Source organism: Crinia signifera, chromosome 1 (genome assembly GCF_055691185.1).
Source record: "Crinia signifera chromosome 1, ASM5569118v1, whole genome shotgun sequence".
In the NCBI taxonomy this organism is placed as follows: Eukaryota; Metazoa; Chordata; class Amphibia; order Anura; family Myobatrachidae; genus Crinia; species Crinia signifera.
Window position 1 is genome coordinate 225,379,152 of NC_139217.1, and position 22,991 is coordinate 225,402,142.

The 22,991-nt window shown below is 43.8% G+C and overlaps 1 protein-coding gene across 1 annotated transcript in view; it reads right to left on the reverse strand.

The window, feature by feature from the left end:
• Positions 1 to 235: 235 nt before the first annotated feature.
• POLR2B (RNA polymerase II subunit B) overlaps positions 236 to 22,991 on the reverse strand; it is an 89,306-nt gene continuing 66,550 nt past the window's right edge. Inside the window, exons 20-25 of the mRNA XM_083179342.1 lie at positions 15,430 to 15,519; positions 13,925 to 14,032; positions 13,099 to 13,212; positions 5,274 to 5,434; positions 4,997 to 5,192; positions 236 to 552 (exon numbers count right to left, since the gene is read on the reverse strand). Coding sequence (XP_083035468.1) covers positions 463 to 552; positions 4,997 to 5,192; positions 5,274 to 5,434; positions 13,099 to 13,212; positions 13,925 to 14,032; positions 15,430 to 15,519 — 759 coding nt within the window. The 3' untranslated portion in view covers positions 236 to 462. The remainder of the gene's footprint in view (positions 553 to 4,996; positions 5,193 to 5,273; positions 5,435 to 13,098; positions 13,213 to 13,924; positions 14,033 to 15,429; positions 15,520 to 22,991) is intronic.

Here is a 22,991-nt window from a genome sequence, read left to right on the forward strand (position 1 = left end):
TTTAAACAAAGCTCTATGTATATGTCCGTTTATTTTGTTGAGCCTGATGTATATGTTTAGAGTTTTGAAATGTTGCTGGAAGCCTGTGTACTTCCATTCAGGTTATGTATGGTTTTATACATAAAAATAACCACCACAATCCCCCCCAAGGAACTCCAAAAAAACATGCCATACAGTATATATTTTGTGAAAACTTTTATTTAAAACAAAAACAAACATTCCTAATGTATTCCATCGTAGGAATGAAGACAGAATCATATGAACTTAACATCAATCAAGTCACACATTATGTGGCTATGAAATACACAAAAATAAATGTATGCAATAAAGATCACAAAATGTGATTTTAAGGTGACTGTATAATGAATAATGGCAAATTAAAGATGGGAAGTAGAAAAAGACTTAGAATAAAATTTCCATCATTGTCTATTCTCAAGATATCATTTCCATCATTGTCTATTCTCAAGATATCATCATACGGGGAGCAATGCTCATTGACATCAGCTCTTGGAAAAGTAGTTTACAGGCATAAGGCATTCGCACCAAGGATATCTGGGGGAAAAAAATTGATAAAAAGAATTGCATTATTTTGATTAGGTTTCATTTGTATATATTTGTATGCTACTTTATAGGTAACTGTATTTAACCATTTGAGTGCCAACAGCTGTGATATGTTCAAAATATCCAGTATGCCAACATCGCTCACATTTGTTATGATTTTTATTTACACCATATTTTTATTTGAATTTCCTATACAAGATAAACATTACAGGTCATTATGATGACTAAAAAGGTTTAATAAGGGTTAAGGAGATGCTAAATCAAAATGCTTTGTATTGAAGGGGTTAGTAACATTATGAAACGTAAACAGACGTGTCCTCCTACATTCTAGCCTTAATATGCCATGCATTGCGAACACTGGGCATCTTTTTTGGAGGATAATGTGTCTGTACATCCTATTCACATAGTAAGGTGCATAAAACAGTTTAGGTTTAAAATGATTATGCAACATGCCTATATTCTGTGTGAATATTTGGCTGTATCTGCATCCGAAATGCTACAATAGTTTTTCCAGAAAAGCACTGCAGCGTAGCATTTCACATGCAGGTACAGCCAGTCACACACAGAAGAGCTGCCTGTCCTATAACCAAAGCTATGCTAATAAGATACAATGGAAAAAGTTGCACAAAAATAGTTTTGGGCTGTCAATCATGATATGCAAGGATATAGGGCTGATTCAGACCTGTAAGCAAGTCTGCAATGTAACATGCGCAGAGAGTTAGATTTGTGGGAGCTATTTTGTTTCTTGTGCAGGGTAAATACTGCCTGCTTTATTCTTTCACTGCAATTTAGATTTCAATTTTGAGCATACCTCACCCAATCGAACGCTCTGCACGTTACATCTTCCCCCACCTGCAGCGCAGCATAGTTTTGTCTATCTGCAAAAATTGCAGCTTTGCTAACAGGTCCGAAACAGGCTATAGGACACATCTGTACCAGTTGTTCTGAACTCCATAGCTCAAGTTCTACCAACAGGTTACATTTTGTTGATTTACTTGCTGGGTCAGAAATTCTCTCAACTGCTCTCCCAGACAAAATTCCCATTGGAAAAACTTAAGGCGCATACAGAACTTAAGGCGCATACAGTACACACAGTGAGAATTTGGCTATGGCCTATTTTGACTGAATTTACTTAAACTCCCCAGAGCCATACAACATTGACTACATTTACTTGAGACTTGAAGTAAATTGGCTTGCCTGCAGTCAATTTTTTCTTGACTTGATTTGTGCCATCTTCTATTCTTTATTTATAAGACAGAGGGGGTTTGCAGGTGCACTATGCAATCATTACTGCTAACATGTATACCTTTTAGAATTCATTTATGAGGATGTTAGCATACATTTGGCCAAATATATCTACCTGCTCACCACGTTAAGGTCTCCTCATTAGAGCAGGTCCCTAGCACTATGGGGTTCATGCCTGGGGCGCAGGGCACCCCCAAGCCAGTCCAGCAAAACCACCCCAGGGCATCACAAATAAAATATAGCTGTGAAGGGTAATAGAGTGTAAAGTGTCATAGAATGTAGGGTATGTGTAAGCAACTAATAGTGTTAAAGGGTGTGTCAAAAATAAAAAAAAAATGTGAAAAAATACATATAAAAAATACATACATAGAAAAATGATATGTTTATGTGAGTCTATGTGTAAAGTAGCGATGCCCTGGAGTGATCCAGCCAGACAAGCTCAAGGGGGCCCCACACCCAGACAATTACCCCAAGAGAACTGACATTTATGATTATTATTAGGACTTACTTGAAATGATGGCTTCATCACAGTTGTGCAGTCATTGCTAGTCCCTGCTTTAAAACATTTGAGGGTGGTGGGGGAGGGGTGCTAATCTAGACAGAAGCAATCTCAGGCTTGCGGGGCCCCCTTGAGCCATAGTCTATATTGTGTATCCGTACACACCTGAAGCCTGAGATTGCTTCTGCCTAGATTAGCACCCCTCCCCCACACCCTCAAATGACTGCACAACTGTGATGAAGCCATAATTTCAAGTCCGTCCTAATAATAAATCATAAATGTCAGTTTTCTTGGGGTAATTGTCTGGGTGCGGGGCCCCCTTGAGCTTGTCTGGCTGGACCACTCCAGGGCATCGCTACTTTACTCGCATAAACATATCATCATTTTTCTATGCAAGTCTTTTTTATATGTCTTTTTTCACATTTTTTTTATTTTTGACAACACCCTTTATCACTATTAGAATGCAGGGTATGTGTAAGAAACTATGACACTTTACAGTCTATTACACTTCACAGCTCTATTTTATTTATGTGATGCCATGGGGTGGTTTTGCTGGGCTGGCTTGGGGGTGCCCTGCGCCCCAGGCATGAACCCCATAGTGCTAGGGACCTGCTCTAATGAGGAGACCTTAACGTGGTGAGCAGGTAGATATATTTGGCCAAATGTATGCTAACATCCTCATAAATGAATTATAAAAGGAATACATTAGCAGTAATGATTGCATAGTGCACCTGCAAACCCTCTCTGTCTTGCATATAGCTAAAAATCTCAGCAAGGTAGCACCACCTCTCATTACAGGGTGTGCAGTCTAGGGCCCTCCTCTGTCCATATTCTTTATTTACAGTTTGTTATACAACATAGCAAGTTCCGGTGCGATTTACAATTGGGATAAAACAAACTGGATAGTTATAGACCTAGGGTAGCCAACTCCAGTCCTCGAGAGCTACCAACAGTTCATGTTTTCTAGGTCTCCTCACAAGTGAAGTAATTAGCTGCACCTGTGGTTCTTTGAAAATGTCAGCTAGTAATGAGTGCACTTGTGCAGCAGCTAGGTTGTCTGGAAGTTGTGAACGGTTGGTAGCTCTCGAGGACCGTAGTTGGCTACCACTGTTATAGACAGTCAAAATGGTTGCAAGCTTACAATATATAGGGAAATAGGCATTGATACACAAGTGTAGGTGTTATCTATTAAACTACAGTATATAGTCAAAATCAGAAGCTCAAAATCACAGCGTGTATGCACCTTTTCACATCTAGTGTATACAGTTTCAGTAGCTTATAAGTTGGGAATAAACTTGGAACTTTTCCATACTGTACCTCCCAACATGACCCTCTCCAGGAGGGAAACAATGCTGTTTTTGGACTTTCCTCTTCATTTATGATTGCCATCACCTGTGTTGAAACGCCTTTTTTATTACTTACCCTGTTCAAAACAGGTGATGGCAATCATAAATGAAGAGGAAAGTCCATAAACAGAGCATTCTGTCCCTCCCGGAGAGGGTCATGTTGGAAGGTATGCTTTTCAACAATAATAACAACTGATTGTCTATACACACAGACATCTATTCTCTAAAGTTTAAAGTCATAAAAGACCACGAAGTATGTTCATCTCGCAAACAAACCAACCGGCCTCAATAAAAACCAGAGCCTAGCTTGATTTGTGCTCAGAATATCACCCAATCTGCTAACTGATGTATTTTGTCAAAATTACTTTAAGCACCACATCTACAGATTTATTGTTCAATCTGACTGTTTAGAAAAAAACCTGGTAATGCATTATTAGAGCAAATGGCAATTGACCATTTGCTTAGAAATGCTGGTAAACATGAATTAATAAATAAACCTTTCATTCAGATATTACCAGGTTTTTGTTCCAACGAGCCAGACTGGGCAAATAAAAATGTAGATGTATGGCCAGCTTTAGCTGCTGGTTACCAGTAGGTTGTTTGTAAATATTAAACACACATCAGGAACTGGTTTAAAAAAAAATAAACAAAATATGTATTTCATAGATTAAGTGTAACTAATAACACAGAATCCTCCATTTACTGATGCAAGCTTGCCATAATATCCCTTTTATGTGAGACACCTATGATATACACAGTTTCTTTGGATGATTAAAACCAGGTGGAATGCAAGCTTAAATTTATTCAGCCGAAGAACCTGTGTAAATCATAAGAGTAAACTACTTATATGAGTACTATCATGGCGCCCATCGCATTGCAGACCATAAGGCATGCGATGCGACGAGATGCCCCCGATGTCATTCAATGTTAAAATTGTATAGCATTGTATATGGCATACAATGTGATGCGATTTTAAATTGTATAAGCACCCTAATGAGGGCTTACAATGTTAAATGAGCCCACACCCCACCCCCACTATGAACGTGAACCCGAAGCATGGCGAGCGGTGGCGGTACGCGTCCTACGACCTTTTCATATCCCCACTATCCACGTCGGCGTGGAGTTGATTTTATATAGTGTGGCGAGCCACCGTGCCCGAAGCGTGGCGAGCGGACGCGTAATACATGTAAAGTAATACGTGTCTGCTCGCCACGCTTTGGGCTCGGTGATAAAATAAAGACAAGAAAAGCTTTAATGCTTCACTCTAAGAAACAAATTGCAATTAGAAACAGGAGAAAGCAAATATCTATCAAAGTACTATATACATACACAGATTTATACTCACTTGGGTTTTGTTTCGGCAACCTCTACATTCATAGGTGTGAGTTCTGGTGTTTGCAATGGCCATCAAACCACAGAGATTGCAGACATGTACTTGGTAAGGATCAGAGGCTTCAAACAATCGCTCACGGAGAAACTGTGCAGCACCATGTGCAATTTGACAATCACGCTCCATTTCTCCAAAACGAAGGCCACCATCACTGTGTGTTGGGAGATTTTTCCAATAAAAACAAAGTTTGTCTAGGGGACTAACAAAAACCGAACAGAAAAACATAACTTACCGTGATCTACCTTCCATTGGCTGCCTGTTCAGTATCTGGATAGGACCTCTTGCACGGGAGTGAATTTTATCATCAACCATGTGCTTTAATCTCTGATAATAAGTAGGCCCAATGAAAATCTGTGATGTGATTTTCCGTCCTGTGAAACCATTGTACAGAACCTATGTGTTTAATATAAATGTAAAACAAAGGTATGAGTTACAGAAGGTGATGCAGTGGTTAGATATCTTTCTATGTTCAAAGTTCAAGTTTTATTTTATACATGCATCAGTATTATAGGACTACATAGGTATAGACCAGGCATGTCCAACGTTGGCCCTCCAGATGTCGTGAAACTACACATCCCAGCATGCTTTGCAATAGTTTTAGCATTCTCTAATAGCAAAACTGTGGCAAAGCATGCTGGGATATGTAGTTTCACAACATCTGGAGGGCCAACGTTGGACCATACCGGGTATAGACAAATATCTAAAGACTGATACAGAGATAAATTTTTTATCATTATAATTTCATCCCAATTCCTAAACTGTATTACAATTACCATATATACTCGAGTATAAGCCTACTTTTTCAGAACATTTTTTATGCTGAAAAAGCCCCCCTCGGCTTATACTGGAGTGAGGGTCCCACTTGATTCAATAAGTTTTCCCCGTTTTTTCACACACACACACACACACACACACACACACACACACACACAGCAGGGGGAGGGCACTCCAATAATAACAGAGACGGTGCCAGGGTGCTTCACTGGAGGAACAAGTAGAGACAGGTGGCACGCACTCGGACTTTCCAAAAGGAGTTGACATACAAACAGATCTGTAATCAACGTTTCGGGGGGTTTATTCCGTTTTCGAGATAAGAACTTTCAAGTTCTTATCTTGAAAACGGAATAAACCCCCGAAACGTTGATTACAGATCTGTTTGTCAACTCTTTTTGGAAAGTCCGAGTGTGTGCCACTTTGCCACCTATCTCTAGAGAGAGATACATACATACACACACACACACACACACACACACACACACTATAAAAGAAAAATTACAAGGAAAATATAAAACATTTCTGTTTAGAGAGTCTCTTAGAAAGAATTAGCAGTAAATCCAAAACTCCCATATTTCCCTGTGAGCAATATAGTAACATGTATAGCAGACAGGGCAGTTTCTAGGACAGGGTGAACTGTGCATGGTAACTTTGGCCATGATCCGCATAATATTTAATGTGGTTCTGTTGAAAATGCCTCTCCCTAGAGGCTGTCACCTCAGAGGAGACCATTCTGAAGGATTCTAGAGGAGGCAGCGGCCATTTTGGGAGGGACAAGCACAAACAGTGGTACCAGGAAGTGCCGGTACTGCTGGGCTGCCAGTAGAGATAGTGACCTAAAATGACAAGGCTTGGGCATAATATAATTACTGGTGAGACATAATGTGGTGCAATGGGCACTAGTATTTAGGTCAAAGTTTTTTGAGGGTTCACACTGGCAGCCAAATTGTCCAATAATGGCCCTGATACCAGGTAATCTCAAAAACTCAAGCCAGATAACTTGCCCCTGCCCAATGTAATGCCGGCCACACATCAGAAAGATATCGTTCCTATCAGCCAACTTTTTGGCTGGTTGGAATTAAATCTGTCTAGTGTGTGGGAGCAAACGATTATCAGCCATTTGCTTCCACATGCTTAAAAACGGACATAAAATGGCCAAAACAGTCGTTCCAACTAGCTGGGGAAAATAAAACCTGTTTGATTTTTCCCAGCTTATCGGTCTGGTGTAGGGGGAAAGTTCCCCCAACTGACCGATAAGTATGTGGACACTGACCAGCAGTGTCCGCCTACTCCTTCTCTATTACCGGAGCTCAGTGTCACCAGCATGATAGGACATGCTGCTTGTCAAAGACACTGCTCCCTCGCAATTCCCAGTAAAATTTCTACCCGGGTACTCAGTTAGAACCTGAGCGGGTCTCCGGGGATTCGTAGTGTTCTGCTGCACCCGGCTGTGCGGGAGACAGAGCTGCCTGAGGGGCCGCACGGGGTTGAACGCTGCCACAGCGGCCGTCTGGGGGTGAGTGCTTGATTCGCACTCACTGGCACTGCAGCAGTGTATATATAATAAACATGGTGCAGGGGGTAGCTTGCTGGGCCCGTGGGCCCCCCCAGCAGCTGGGCAGCGGGGTCCGGGCAGTGGGGTCTGGGCAGCGCGGGTGGGCAGGAACTAGTTCCCATCCGCCACAGGGACCCCTCCACTGATTGTCCATGCACCGCAGGGACCTTTGCCCACCTGCGCTGCCCAGACCCCACTGCCCAGGTGCCCAGCTGCTGGGGGGGCCCGCGGACCCAGCAAGCTACCCCCTGCACCATGTTTGTTATATACACACTGCTGCAGCGCCAGTGAAAGGGAGGCCCGACAATACTGGTAAGAACTAGACCTGCCTCCTCTCACCCCTGTGCTGGAGTTGCGCTCTCCCGGCTGGTGTACAGTGTTACTACTGGCAACCGTTGTGTGATAGGCAGCGCCGTTGGTAGCATGGACTGTGCTACAGCACCTTCTCTCTTCTCCTCACTGCTGCTCAGCAACTGTCAGGCAGCAGCATCACTATCTTCCTGTTCCGTCCCTTGTAAATACAGAGCAGCTGCTATCCTCCTCCCGATGCTCTGCTGTGAGACAGAAGGCATGGGCTGCGGAGCCAGCCTTGCAGCCAGACAAACCAACACAGAGAGTCAGGTATCATATGTGCAATGTACTCTGAGGCGGTGCCATGTAAATGTCTACTATTGTTTACATATTACTTTGTGCCGGGAAGGGTGACATTGTAATGTTTGCTGGGGGTGGAGGGAGGGGGGGTGTAGTGCCATGTAAATGTGTGCTGGGAGTTACTGCATGCTGGGAAGGGTGACATTGTAATGTTTGCTGGGGGTGGAGGGGTGTAGTGCCATGTAAATGTATGCTGGGAGTTACTGTATGCTGGGAATGGTGACATTGTAATGTTTGCTGGGGGTGGATGGGGGGGTGTAGTGCCATGTAAATGTGTGCTGGGAGTTACATGTTGCTGTATGCTGGGAAGGGTGACATTGTAATGTTTGCTGGGGGGGGTTGCCATGTAAATGTGTGCTGGGAAGGGGGGGGGGGGGGTGCCATTGTAATGTGTGTAGTGGGGGAGACATGTTGATTTGTCCTGAGGGTGGGGAGGGAAGTGACATATTAAGGGTTGAAATTATATTACATTCGTGCCATATTAGAAATAGTGTTCATGCTAGGCCCTCTAGCAGCGCCCTGCTAGAATAGCCTGCCCATTCATCACTGCCATCCTGTGAATAGATGCCATTCCCACATGCATGGTATCTAGTCACATAAACCAATGCCCTCGGGGGAAGCCCAGCAGGCCCGGCCTGCCCCTATCAGGGTTTTGTGCTGCACCCTGGGTTTTCTGCGATAATGTAGTGTGTACGGGGAGTGGGGTGCAGTGTAGTGGTGGTAACGGAGTGTGTGTAAGATAGGGTAGCAGCAGTAGTGTATTGTGTGCAGGGAGTGTGGTGCAGTGTAGCGTTGCTAGTGTTGGTAAGGTAGTAAATCTACTGTATATAATACACACACTTCAAAAAGTAATTGGAAACCCCCTTTTAAAAATGCTACGTTTGCCACTGGGTAGAAGCAGGAAGCTCGAAGATGGCGGACCCAGAATTACTGGTCGGGTGGTGTGTTTTTGGGCTTTTGCTCCTGGTATGTGCATTGTGCCGCTGTGTTCGCTAGTTAGTTATATCTACGGAGGGACAGCGGGTAGCAGCATGTATTTGTATACAGGTGACGTGCACATGACATGGCTAGGCTTGCTGCCAGCATGTACAGATGTGCCCACAGAATATCTAGAGGGAACACTAATCATCCCTCCTCAGTCCCTCCCGGCAGCATAATCCCCAGTCACACCTGCAGGACCTTCCCATGGCAGCATCATCCAGCACCAGGACCAGCTGATGAATGGAGACCTACCTACGGGGTCAAGATAGGTAAGTATATGTATGAAAGGGCTCTGTATGTAGTAGTTTTATTTTTCTGGTGTCAGTATGTTTTTATTTAACTATTGGTTCTGCTGTGGAACCAAGAGTACCAGCAAGCCCATTAATGGACCGCAATGTCCAGGCAGAACCCAATGGTTTTATTCTAATTTTACACCACTATCATCAAACAAAATTAGAAAAATACAAATAATGAATGGCTATTCGCTACAGTGAGATTACCTTTACCTAACATTCATATAATTGCAACAATGTCTCCACAAATGAAACATAGTTAAATGCTGAATTTTAAAAGTATCAATAAACAAACACAATGTTCTCTTATAGTGGTGTTGAAGGCTGCTGAAAAAAAGCATTAAGGTCCATACACACTAGAAGGTATTGGCATCAATATTGTTCAGAAAAAGATTTCTGAACGATATTGAGGCCAAGGTCTTCTAGTGTGTATTTATTTATTATCAGTTGCTTATATAGCACATACATATTCTGCAGCGCTTTACAGAGAATAATTGAACATTCACATCAGTCCCTGCCCCAGTGGAGCTTACAATCTATATTCCCTACCACATGTACACGCACACACAGACATTATAGGGTTAATTTTGTTGGAATCCAATTAACCTACCTGTATATTTTGGATTGTGGGAGGAAACTGGAGTACCCAGAGTAAACCCACGCAAGCACGGGGAGAATATACAAACTCCACACAGTTAGAGCCATGGTGGGATTCCAACCCATGACCTCAGCGCTGTGAGGCAGTAATGCTAACCATTACACCGTCCGTGATGCCTAATCTTGTTAACAATGCATGCCCCCGTGCACCATTAACGATATTGATGTGGGCCGAACCTGCAGCTCAATCAGCCAATATCTTTCATGTCATTCAGCGTGAGATGGCAGCAGCGGCACAGCCACACACTGACGCCGGGTACCATGTTAAGCTTGTATTTGTTGATCTACAAGAACAAACTTTCCTAGACAGGCCAACCATGTTTGAAACTGTAGTTAACCCCAAAAAAGACAATTGTTTGGAAGAAAGGCACCAGTTCACCGGAACACTTTTTTAAAAAGAAAAATCTTCAAAACAGGCAGACACTGCCCGCCCACTTCTGTGACATCAGAAGTTGGACAGAAGTTGGCTGGACTAAAAAAAAAAAAGTTTACTGGTTGGAAGAAAAGTTGGTTAGATGTGTGGGGAATGGTTTTAGTTGGACTGTCAAGTTGGATGGTTGGAGGTTTCAAGGGTTTTTGAAAAGTTGGTCGGAAGTTGGTCTGATGTGTGGCCAGCATAAGTGGGGAGAGTTGCTATTGCAGCTATTAACAAATATCTGCATTAGAATGGATAGACTATCTAGCGGAAGATTCATGGATGTTTGTATGCAGTCTTATGGGGCTCTGAACGAAAATAAGTGAATTAAGCAGTACAAATAGCTGCACATACTCATTGGGACAAGAACATTACAGCAAATGGGATTCAACACAAAGAGAACGAGAATTATGGGGGCATGGCATTGGCAGACGGGTGAGTGGACGTTCTCCCCTGCTGCTCCCCGCTACAGTCATCCTATATGCTCATCCTGCAGACGTTTACCTAGACCTGGCTGCCTGCGGTGGTGGGGTAACCCTCCGGGCACATCTGTTGCCCCAGACCCTGACTGCGCCCACCTGCTATCAATATATCAAGCCTGACGCCACGCATCCATTGAGCAGAGGCCGGGTGCTGGCGCCCTCTCGTTGCCACTCCTGCCCTGCATGGATGCTGAGCTCCGGAGCCCCCGTGACCGAGCTTCCGCTCTGCCTTTCCCGGACATCGCCTGCCTGACCCGTTGCCTCGCAAAGCCTGGGTAGCTGCGGTAAATGCTGCAGCCTGCCGCCCGGAGACAGCACAGTCTGGCTGCACATCACTGTGCTCAAGGGGAGGTCGCGGCCATTTTGACTTGTTAGGTATTGCCCATAAGGTGCTCTTATCCACCTCCTGCATCCACAGATCTAGGATACCTATCTGGTCTTTAATATACTGGGACTCTGCACATACCATATGCCAGTACATGTAATATGCCAATACACTTGCCTTCATATTACTGAGGGCAGGTATCTGTAAAAGCAGTTTGCTTGGGTGCATTTTCTCACAACTCAACCTGACAGACCGCAAGCTACACATCTTTAAAAAGTGTATACTATTTGCACCACTGTTTTTGCTGACAGCTTACCACGTTTGAAGTATCATTTCACTGTCTTTATTGGTATGGCTGACCCTATACGGTTGCTCTTGGAGGCTATTGAAGCTTCTACCCAGAAGATTATTAATAAACTTGAAAATGTAGCCTATGTGTTATTACATCCTGTGACCATGCCTTGCACACTGACTGAGTCCCCTTAATATATACTGTCAGAGAAGTCTACTGAAATCCAGGATGCCGGTACCGTATCTCATTTGTTTCTTCATATCATACCGGAATGTTGCCTGCTGTCCCTGATGGTGTGCTGCTTCTCATTGGATGGTTCTGTCCAGACCTCTGCTATGTGACTGTTCCGGAATGTTTTATTATCCAGGATTCCTTCTGTCTACCTTCGGACCATATATGCATATCCTAGGTTTCACGGCACGTTTCTGGACTTCATGTCACCATACTCCCACTATCCATGTGAATACCCTCGGGCGTGTGATAAGGTGGGTGCTGAATGCTTTCCTGCTACTTCTCATACAACATGGGTCAATACTAACATTTTGGTTTTCTCCTCTATTGTTGCTGAATACTGGCCAGATTAGTGGAAGTTTTATGTGGCTGGCTCTGCTGTTACTGAGAATCTGATCAGTCTAATACGTATTCTCTACTCCTGTGTTCACCCTTATTATTTCGCTTTTATGTCTGTATTTTATGTTTTTGTGCAGGGCAAAATTAGACTATTCTCCTGATTGTTTAGTAGGGCAGACCTGACCCTTGCTTAATACCACAAGTTCACTGCCCTAGTTTGTCCATATTGTTATTATCCTGTAAGGGGGGGGGGGGGGGGGGGTTAACTAGATTGGTATAGATTAGCTATGGTGTAGTTGTTTATATGCTGATGTGTATGTGGGTATCCTATTGATCTATCTAAGGACCACTGGTTTACTACCTTCTTTATCGGGGAGGATATATAGGCTAGCATAGTTTAAGATACAGTATAGGTAGTAGGGTAGGGGTTAGTTGGTTTAGGGGCTCCAGGTATGAGTAAATTGGGGATAGGTTATACAGGGTGGTGGGGATTTGGGGTAGGTTTGTTTTGGGATTTATTTTATTTTTTATTTTGGGTAGTTGGGCATCGGCACTTTCATTATTGGATAACATATTTACTCCAACTTCACTGTTACAATAATTTCTGTGGCTACTGGTCTCTTGTATAACCCAGGTGGTGTGATAGCCACTACCATCTTACGTCGAGATTTCTCTATTGCTAACAGTTTGCTGCTCTGAATCTCGTGTATATGACATTGTTGCCCTAACTGCCCTACTATATGTTTGGGGTGTCTGTGTTTTTAGGTTTATGTAGATCTACAAAACATTCCAATAAAATTTATTGAATTAAAAAAGAACAAGATTATCCAAAAATGAAAAGGCACCGGAAGGGCCATCCTACTAAAGATAAAGATAGCACCGTCCACTTTCGATGTAAGTATATTAAATTATAGGAATTACTACCCATGCCAGAATATTTAGTTGCTTAATAAGTCTTACGCAAAATGCTGCAAATATACTAGGTGGACACATGAGGAAATTCATAAAAAACAGTCAATACTAGTGTTTTTATATGCCCAAAATATGTTTAAAGCAGCATACCTCATTTCCTCTGAGATGATACCCATAGTCAGATAATAAGTTTGAAATCTTTTGCACATTAACTGCATCATTGAATGGAGTTGCATCACCAATTTCTCCCTTGTTTGCCGATACCTAAAACAGTAAAAAATAAAAAGTTACAAATATAAATAGTATGTGGCTAAAAACATGCTTGCCTGCACTAGAAAACAAAGCAAGCAAAAAACCCAAAGCAACAAAATTAGTAAAAGGTGTTGTCACATTTGAGGAGCTGATGACACTGGTGTCAAATTACTACATCATAATTAACTAAAAAAAAAATTAAACAAATAGAACGTAATTTCTGCATCAAACCATGTTTTGACTATGCATTCACAAAATGGTTATATAAACACACACTTCTTAACATCTATGTTCTGTACTAAATGCCTTGTAATGATAAACTGGCAGATGTTGAGATGAGCCTCTAGTACAGATAATGGGGCTTGAAATACTGTACAATATTATTATTATCTTTAAATCATATACTCTCACACACACAAAAAAAGAACTAATAATACATGTGCCTTTTGACATCTCCATCTACTCTTAGTAAAATCATTACATTAAACACAGTACAACTCCAGTCTGGATCAGTAACAGGAAGGTAGTATTGATATAGCAGAGGTTATGAAATATGGTATTAAATGTATATGTAACAATGTTTATATTGATAAAGTGACAGTTGAATCATCAACAACAAAAAAAAAGAACAAATAATGTATTACAAATTATTGTTGACATGAATCCAGTTGGTAACCACATATCCAATAGGCAATTCTAGATGACTGGGCTCTGTCTTCCTTACCTTCCCTTGAAGGCATTCAATCAAGTGACCAATAGTCATACGAGAAGGGATGGCATGAGGGTTGATGATAATATCTGGTGTAATTCCTTCACAGGTGAAAGGCATGTCCTAAAAAAAAAAAAAAAAAAAAAGATAGTAATTTTAAATTACGTTGAGATCTCTGCGTTTCACTTTGGTCTCCATACTTTGAACCTTGCAATGTACAGGTTGAGTATTCCTTATCCAAAATGCTCGGGACTAGAAGAATTTTGGATAACGGATTATTCTGTATTTCAGAATATTTTTATATTTCAATAATGTATCATGAGGTATCTTACATTTATTTTGTAAAACACATGAAATACACACAAATATTTTATTTGTGCATAAAACAAGGTTTCAAAACAGGAAACAAAGATTGTGTACTATCACAGGTACTGAATAGTAATGCCAAAAAATCATTATTTTGCACATTTTTAGTGCCAGTAACATATCATGTCCTCACTAGTGCTGTCAGAGATGTCCCCAGTAGTGCTTTTAGCAAGAAATTATTTTTTTTACCACTTTCTGGAACGTATGGTTTTCAGAATTATTTGGATAAGGGATACTCAATCTGTATTGATTTTCTCTATCTTTGTTTAAAGGTGATGGTCATGAAGCAGATCAAAGATATAATAATATAATGAGATTAAACAAGATTAAATGCAGATCTATATTTTTGGTTATCGGTTATAGTCCATGCTTTGCTAACAGATGCTTCAGGAAAATAAGCAAAGAAGAATGTAAGGTACTTGTGTATTATCACGGTGCCCATCGCATACCACTAAATAGGGTATGCGATGTGATGTGATTTCCGCGTGTAAAAGCCTGAATCTACAATTAAATATCACATCGCATGCCAGCAAATGGCATGCGATTATCATTTGTACAAGCACCCTGATGGGTACATGCAATGTTAAATGCCCCCCCCCCCCCCATTGTAAACGCGACCACCACTATGAACGCCAACCCGAAGCACAGCGGCGGTACGCGTCCTCCGACCTTTTCATACCCCCACTATACACGTCGGTGTGGAGCTGATTTAAGATAGTGTGGCGAATGCGAGCCACCGAGCCCGAAGCGTGGCGAGGGGACGCGGAATACATGTAAAAGTAATCCGCATGCGCTCGCCACACTATCTAAAATCAACTCCATGCCGACGTGGATAGTGGGGGTATGAAAAGGTCGGAGGACACGTACCACCGCCGCTCGCCACGCTTCGGGTTGGCGTTGATAGTGGGGGTAGCGTTGACAATGGGGGTGCATTTAACATGTAAACATGGGTGCTTGTACAATTAAAAATCGCATCTGATCGCATCGCATGCTGCTATATTGCATGCGATGCAATACGATCAACATCGTGGGCACCGTGATAATACACAATTACTGAATGTAAAATTAGTATTAAAAACATATTATATTTACCGTGAATCAAAGAACACTGACATTACAATTAGCGGAAGAACCTGAATTAAAAATAGAAGTACCTCTTGTCTGTACTGAATTCCACAGGTACCTTTCTGCCCATGCCGGCTAGCAAACTTATCTCCGATCTGAGGGATTCGAACTGACCGGACCTGAAAGAGGGTACAATAATAATTGAGCACAAGCAGAAAAATATGCACTTTATAATCATACACATTTGAAAAGTTAAATAAAAAACTAACACACAGCAGTAGTACCTAATATCTACTTTGCGATTACAACAAATCAAACAATTTTTTTTTCTTATTTCATTTTTTATGTTCTTACCGGTTAAATTCCTTCTCTTTGAATCCATAGGTTACAAATGCTTTACACTGTTTTGTTTCTTCTCCCAACAGCCCGGGATCCCTCTTCTTTATACCCTGCCCAAATTACTTCCACAGGACCAGTTATGTTAGCAAGCCCAAAAAGTGAAGGAAGAGTAAAGGCACACACTCTTATCAAAACACAACATGGAAGAGAAAAAGGCAAGCTGTGCAAAAACCTCTGCAAACCTGTGTCCCTTATGTAGTCCAAGAAAATGATTTAACTGGTAAAAACATTTCCTTTTCTCTTTCATCCACAGGGGATACAGTCTTTACACTGGGATGTCCCAAAACAGTTCCCTGACAGCAGACATGCCCCTAAGCTAAGCACTGAGAAGCCTTCATTCAAAAGCTGCAGCAGCAGAGGTGAAGGTGTCAAAAGAATAGAACTTGATGACACGGTGGTCAAGAGGTGGCTTTATGAAGCTGCTCCTAAGGAGATGCCATGTCTAGCTACCCCAGTAGATCCCCCTGAACAAAGGAAATGAGCCCAACAAGGAAGGGACAGGAAGGTCTGTCGCAATATAAAGCATGGGGGAAAGTAAAACTGAGCAATCCGGGTAGAAAGGCCTTATTCAAACAGGATCTAAAAGCATTTTTTTCTCGGATTTAAAAAAAAACATGTTGCACTGTTGGTGAGGTAAATATAACAACTGCAGAGAATTAGATTATTTTGTTTTTGTGCAGGGTAAACACTGCTTTATTTTTACACTGGCGTTTAGATTTCAGATTGAACAGAGCCCACCCACTCTCTGTACATGTTACAGTTGTGCAACATTAAGTGCATGTTTTTGTCAATTAAAAATATGCTTTGTGAACCAGTCGGTGTTAAGGCCCATACACACTGGGCAAATGAGCTGGTGGCAGCTCCATTAACTCATCTGAGCTGCGTTCAGCTGGAAAGCCACCCAGTGTGTACGGGGCAGTGAAGAGTGGTGAGGCATGCTCATGCCTCATCACTGGCCCGGCCGCACATCTGCTGGAAGACCATCATAGATGGAGGCGAGGAGGCTCCTGACCCAGGGGCCACTAGCGGTGGCCCCAGATCCAATGATGGCCTATCTCCTTGGGGGTCCCAGAATCGATGTTCCTGGATCAATGATTTCCTGACTGTGAGGTAGCAAGTGGTGAAAGCTGGGTCATTCTCGTCCAGCATGTGCACAACCAGTACGGATGCCCCTCAAGGATATTTCCTCTCACCTCTGCTTTTCTCCTATAAATTAACAACTGCACTGCGGCTCAGTCAAAATCATAAAATTTGCAGAAGACACCACCGTCATCAGCCTAAAGAGAAACCCCAATCATAAGTATCAGGGAGCTGTCCACAAAAAAAAAAAAAAAAAAAGCATGAGGGTCTTTAAGCAATCTCCATAAATGGGGCACATTTTTGTTTCATTGGGAGGACAACAGTTCCACATCTGTCATCCATCAACAGACCCTGTTTACTTACCGTAAATCCTTTTCTCTGAGTCCACAGGTGTCACTGGAGTTACACTGGGGAATAGAAGGCGACCTCAGGGAGCATGGGAACTTTAAAAATAAATTAGTGTGACCAACACCTCCCCTTCTACTTACCTTCCCAGGCAGTCATAAAGATCGTGCCTGAAAGGAGCAGGAAGATATAACACTTCCGAAGAGGAGGTTCATCACAACATAACATCATTCAATACGTATAGTAGAAAGAAGAAAATAGTGAAATAACATCACACACAGTCAAACAAGACGAAATAGGTGTAAAATAACCATATTAATATAAACCCTGACAAGGGAAAACTCCAGAGGTTACCCAAGAGGAACCTAATTCTGAACATACAAGGTGGAGTACAGCGCTGAGGCGGGCGTCCAGTGACACCTGTGGACTCGGAGAAAAGGATTTAAGGTAGGTGTCACTGTAGTTACACTGGGGACGTCCCAGAGCTTGCAACCCGGGTGGGTGAGCACTGAGATCCCCTTAAAACAGAGCGGCCAAACTGAGAAGCTGGTGCCGCAAAGGTATCAAACCTATAAAACCGAAACCCAGGTCTGACGACCTGACCACGTAGCAGCTCGACAGAGCTGTTGAAGGGAGACCCCACGGGCAGCCACCCATGAGGGACCCACGGATCTGGTGGAGTGCGCCCCTATGGTAGAAGGAGGCGTCTGAGACCCAGCAATGTATACCTGACGAATTGTCAGACGGATCCATCTGGCCAGCTCCTGCTTCGAAGCTGGCCACCCGCGACAGGGTCGTAGGTAACAAATAAGACATCTGTCTTGCGAAAAGAAACCGTGCGAGAGACATAAATACGTAGGGCCCTCACAATATCCGAAGACCTTTCTTCTGGTGAAGCCTCTGAGAATGCTGGAACCACAATAGGTTGGTTCACGTGGAACGCTGAGACCACCTTTGGAAGAAAGGAAAGACTGGTACGGAGCTCTGCTCTGTCCAGATGAAACTGAAGGAACGGGGAACGATAGGAAAGCGCTACCAATTCCAAAACCCGTCTGGCCGAGGCCAGAGCCAACAGAAGAACTACCTTCCAAGTAAGATAACGAAGATCCACATCTTCTATTGGCTCAAATACTGACGATTGTAAGTATCGGAGAACCAAATCCAGGTCCCAGGGAGCCGTAGGTGGACGAATTGGGGGCTGAAGCCTCAGAACCCCCTGGAAGAAAGTCTGTACCTTCAGGGATGAGGGCCAGATGTTTTTGGAAAAAAACGGAAAGAGCTGAAACCTGAACTTTCAGGGTATTCAGCCTAAGTCCGGAATTCAAACCCTCCTGTAAAAATAGAAGTCGAGCCTTCTTGAACAGAGTAGAGGACACTACGTCTTTCGCACCAAGCCACATAGGATCTCCAAATCCGGTGGTAGTGTTTCAAAGTGACTTCCTTCTGGCCCTCATCAGGCAAGCCCCACCCCTGAACACATGGAGTTGATCCCGCCCTAGGGATACCTGCGTGTCTCAAGATGGACCTTTCAGCAGCCACGCCGTCAAATGAAGACGTCCTAAATCTGGGAAGATGAAGGGACCCTGACTGAAGAGGTCCTCTTGAAGAGGCAGAGGCCATGGCTCGTCGATCAAAAGATCCGTCAAGTTGGTGTACCACGAGCGCCGAGGCCAATCTGGCACTATCAGAAGTGCTGTTACCCCCTCCCTGCGAATGTGTTGTAATGAAAAATACAGGTATTGGGAGTTTTAAGATAGAGGGCGCTTAGGAGGAAGAATAATTGTTTTTACCCTTTTGGGTAAATGTAGATATGCACAGAAAAAAAATTGTTTAAAAGCAAGGAACTATCAATGTTTGAATTTTTTTTCTGTGCATATCTACATTGTCTTAAGATGTGTGAATAAATTTGTATTTTTTTACCACCAAAAGGGTAAAAACAATTATTCTTCCTCCTAAGCGCCCTCTATCTTAAAACTCCCAATACCTGTATTTTTCATAATCAATTGCTGGCTGATTGAACTAGCGGGGAGTCCAGATTTGGGCTGCTGGGAAGGGCGCACTCGAATATAACCACACAAAACCTATTTTCAGCATTGTAATACCCGAGGTATCAACGGAAAGGGAGGAAACAGGTAAACAAACTGAAACGGCCAAGGAGCGATCAGAACGTCCACCCCTGTGGCTTGAGGATCTCGTGTCCGCGCAAAGTATCTTGGAAGCTGGAGATTGTGCCAGGATGCCATCAGATCCACCTGAGGGCAGCCCCAACGATGTACTAGGGTCTGAAACACCTGTGGGTTGAGGCACCATTCTCCTTGGTGGGCATCCTGCGACTTAGAAAGTCAGCATCCCAATTGTCTACTCCGGGTATGAGGACTGCTGACCAGGCCTGAGCATGGTCCTGATCCTTCTCACCTCCTTCATGGCCGCCCGGCTCAGAGTGCCGCCCTGTTTGTTTATATAGGCGAGGGCCGTGGCGTTGTCGGACTGGGCTCTGATGGCTCTGTCCCGCAGAAGACGTCCTGCCTGTAGGAGAGGGTAGTAGACTGCTCTGAGCTCCAGCACGTTGATGGAGAGTAGGCTCTCCAGTCTCATCCACAAACCCTGGAACTGGTGATCCAGAGTTACCGCTCCCCAGCCCCGAAGGCTGGCATCTGTGGTGAGGAGAGTCCACTCCCATATCCCGAATCTCCTGCTTTTTAGCAGGTTTTCGGAGTTGAGCCACCACAGTAGAGACAGACGGGCTCGAGGGGACAGGGTCACCTGTTGCTGAAGGTGTAGGTGAGAACCTGACCACTAATGAAGGAGAGACAACTGGAACGGACGCGAGTGTAAGCGGCCGTACTGTACCGCCTCGAAAGAGGACACCATCTTTCCCAAGAGTCTGGTACAGAGGTGTACCGATACATGCTGTCTTCGTAGAACCGACCGGACCAGGACCTGCAAGGGCTGAACCTTGTCGGCCGGCAGGAAACCATCTGCTGGGTATCCAGAATCATCCCCAAGAAAAGAAGGCGTTGAGACGGCTGTAACTGAGACTTTGCAAAGTTCAGGATCCACCCGTGAGTGATGAGCGTCTCCTGGGTGAGCCGTATGTTGGACCATAGAGCCTCCCTTGAACGATTCTTCAGCAGAAGATCGCCCAAGTAGGGGATGATAGTCACCCCTTGAGCCCTGAGGATTTCCATCATCACCTTGGTGAAAACCCTGGGGGCCGATGAGAGACTGAACGGCAGGGCCTGGAATTGCCAGTGTTGGTCCTGTATTGAGAAGCGGAGGAGGCCAGATAGGGATGTGCAGGTACGCGTCCCTGATATCCAGAGATACCAGGAACTCCCCCTGTTCCAGTCCCTGTATCAGCGACTGCAGGGACTCCATCTTGAATTTGACCGCTTGTAAATACGGATACAAATCCTTTAGATTTAGGATAGGTCGTACCGTCCGGCTTTGGTACGAGGAACAGACTGGAGTAGTAAAATTCGCCCACCTCCAGATCAGGCATATCATAAGCCCCTGAATCTCCAGAGAGTGGTAATAACCTCTTTCTGTGCAAAAGAGGAGGATTTTGCCTAGAGGATGAAGCTCCAGCACCCTCTGCTGGAGCAGGGGCCAGAGCTTTTGTTAATCCCTGTACAGCAGAAACCAAAGAGGCCTGCTGGCTTCTGGTAGTCTCTCTATCTCTTTGAGCTGCTAAGAGCATAGTGGATAATGGGCATCACAGCTTGCGGATGTCATGTTTAACGGGGGTCTGCACAGGGGAATCTGGTACAGGGGGAATAGCAGTGCATTCATCACATATAGAACCTCCCTCTTTAGAAGGTGTAAATCTAACATTACACTTCTTGCAAGTAACCCTCTTGGAGGTACCCCCTGCCATGGTAACAGCACCCAGTAAACACCACACACTACCACACTGACACAGAGAGTAGGTATAGGATAGGCAGTAATATGTACTGGAAGGGAGAGACAGTAAAAGAGCCGTCACAGAGCCTAAACAGCGCTATGGTACATAATACAGGAGCGCTATAGCCCTATTTGAGACACAGCCCAAACTGTCTCCACCTAGCTCTAAACCCCACTGTAACTCACAGACCAGGTAGAGCTTTCAGCAGGACGGTCAACAGGGGACAAGGAATCACCCAGCTGTAGTCTTAGGCAGAGATCTACAGCGCAATATTGGAGCCTCCAGTGGCGCCAATACACCCAAAATGGCCGTCGTGACTTCGCAGGGAACGCTGGGGTATGCTGGGAAGTACCGCGCGGTGACTCCGCCCCCCGTCCGGCAGCTCTGTCTCCCATAATGGCGCCAGGTTTGAAAAACCCTCTGCTGCACCGCCGTTTGTGTCCCTGACCTTCCTCTAACAGGAAGGCAGGGTAATACTCACAATTGCTGCGGCCTTGCCGTCGGTGGTGGGGCCAGGGGAGGATCACCTCGTATGAGCGGCGCCCGTTGCATCTCCAGAGACGGTGGTCTCTGTCAGCCAGGGAGCCGGGTGCAAACCATATAAGCAGCAGCCGGCTCCCTCCGGCAGGCTCCCACGTCGCAGGCAGATAGTAGCAGCAACTATCTGCCTGTCCTCAAATGGCAAAACTTGCTGCTTTAAGCCCTAATTACAAAAAGCCCAGGAAATGAGCCAAATGTGACCTGCTCCCTTTCGGGCACGATCTAAGACTGCCTGGGAGGGGAAGTAGAAGGGGAGGAGTTGGTCACACTAATTTATTTTTGAAGTGCCCATGCTTCCTGTGTTCGCCTTCTATTCCCCAGTGTAACTCCAGTGACACCTAGTGGATGAAGGAGAAATGTACAGTACTGAAAACAATGCTGATGGACTGTATACAGAAAGAAACCATAAAGGTATATTAAATGTATGCAATACCATAAGAAGGCTGTGTACTATACAGCATAATAATAGCCCATGAAGGGGATAAATAAGAAACTAACAGGTATTAGACCCCCGCAAGATAGCTCACTGAAGTCTGGTGGAGAGGGGAGTGGAGCCTAACATTTGTCTTTTAGTGCCAGAACTATTGTACCAGGTCCTCTACCCAATGCCATTGCAGTGTCCCCAGCATAGATACCAAAGGAAACTGCTTCTCTAATTACTGGGAGTAGAATGCACAGGAGAGGGAGCCTTAGCTGCTGTGAAAAAACGTGCACTTTGTACTGGGTACTGAAGGTGATCTGGTGTCCAAATGGATGAAAGAATAGCCGAAAAGGATAATATTTTAGTACAACCTCTGGGGGTTTGTTTAATTTTGCACCATTTTGGCAGTTCCGCTCACAGGATATAAAAGCCTCACATTAAATGCAAATCCAGAAGGTTAATGCATTAACTATCATTGCAATTTTACTGACAAAAAGTGACGACAATGACTAAATCAGGTCATGTAATTTCTGAAATAGTGTATAGAAATCTTTGTCGCAAAAAAAAAAATTATCAATGAAATATTCATCCAACTGAATACTTTATACATATATATTATTTAAGGGAGCCAAATGAAATTACTACTGGCACCTGACTTTTGAGAGACATTACTATTGATGCCAATGGATGCACATCTTCATGGTTCCTAGACATTAAATCTACATTTTGATTTTTATGTATATTGCTGGGGGATACTTTCATTGGGTCACCACCAAGTAGGTCGACAAGTATTAGGTCGACATTACTTTATGTCAACATGGTCATGAGATCGACATGGGTCATTAGGTCGACATGGTGTTTTTTTTCTGTTTTTTTTTTAGCCAACATGTGCCGACAGGCGGTATTTTATGCCATATCATCCACTAGGGTGTGGTGGCAGAATCAAATAGTGTGCCCGAAGC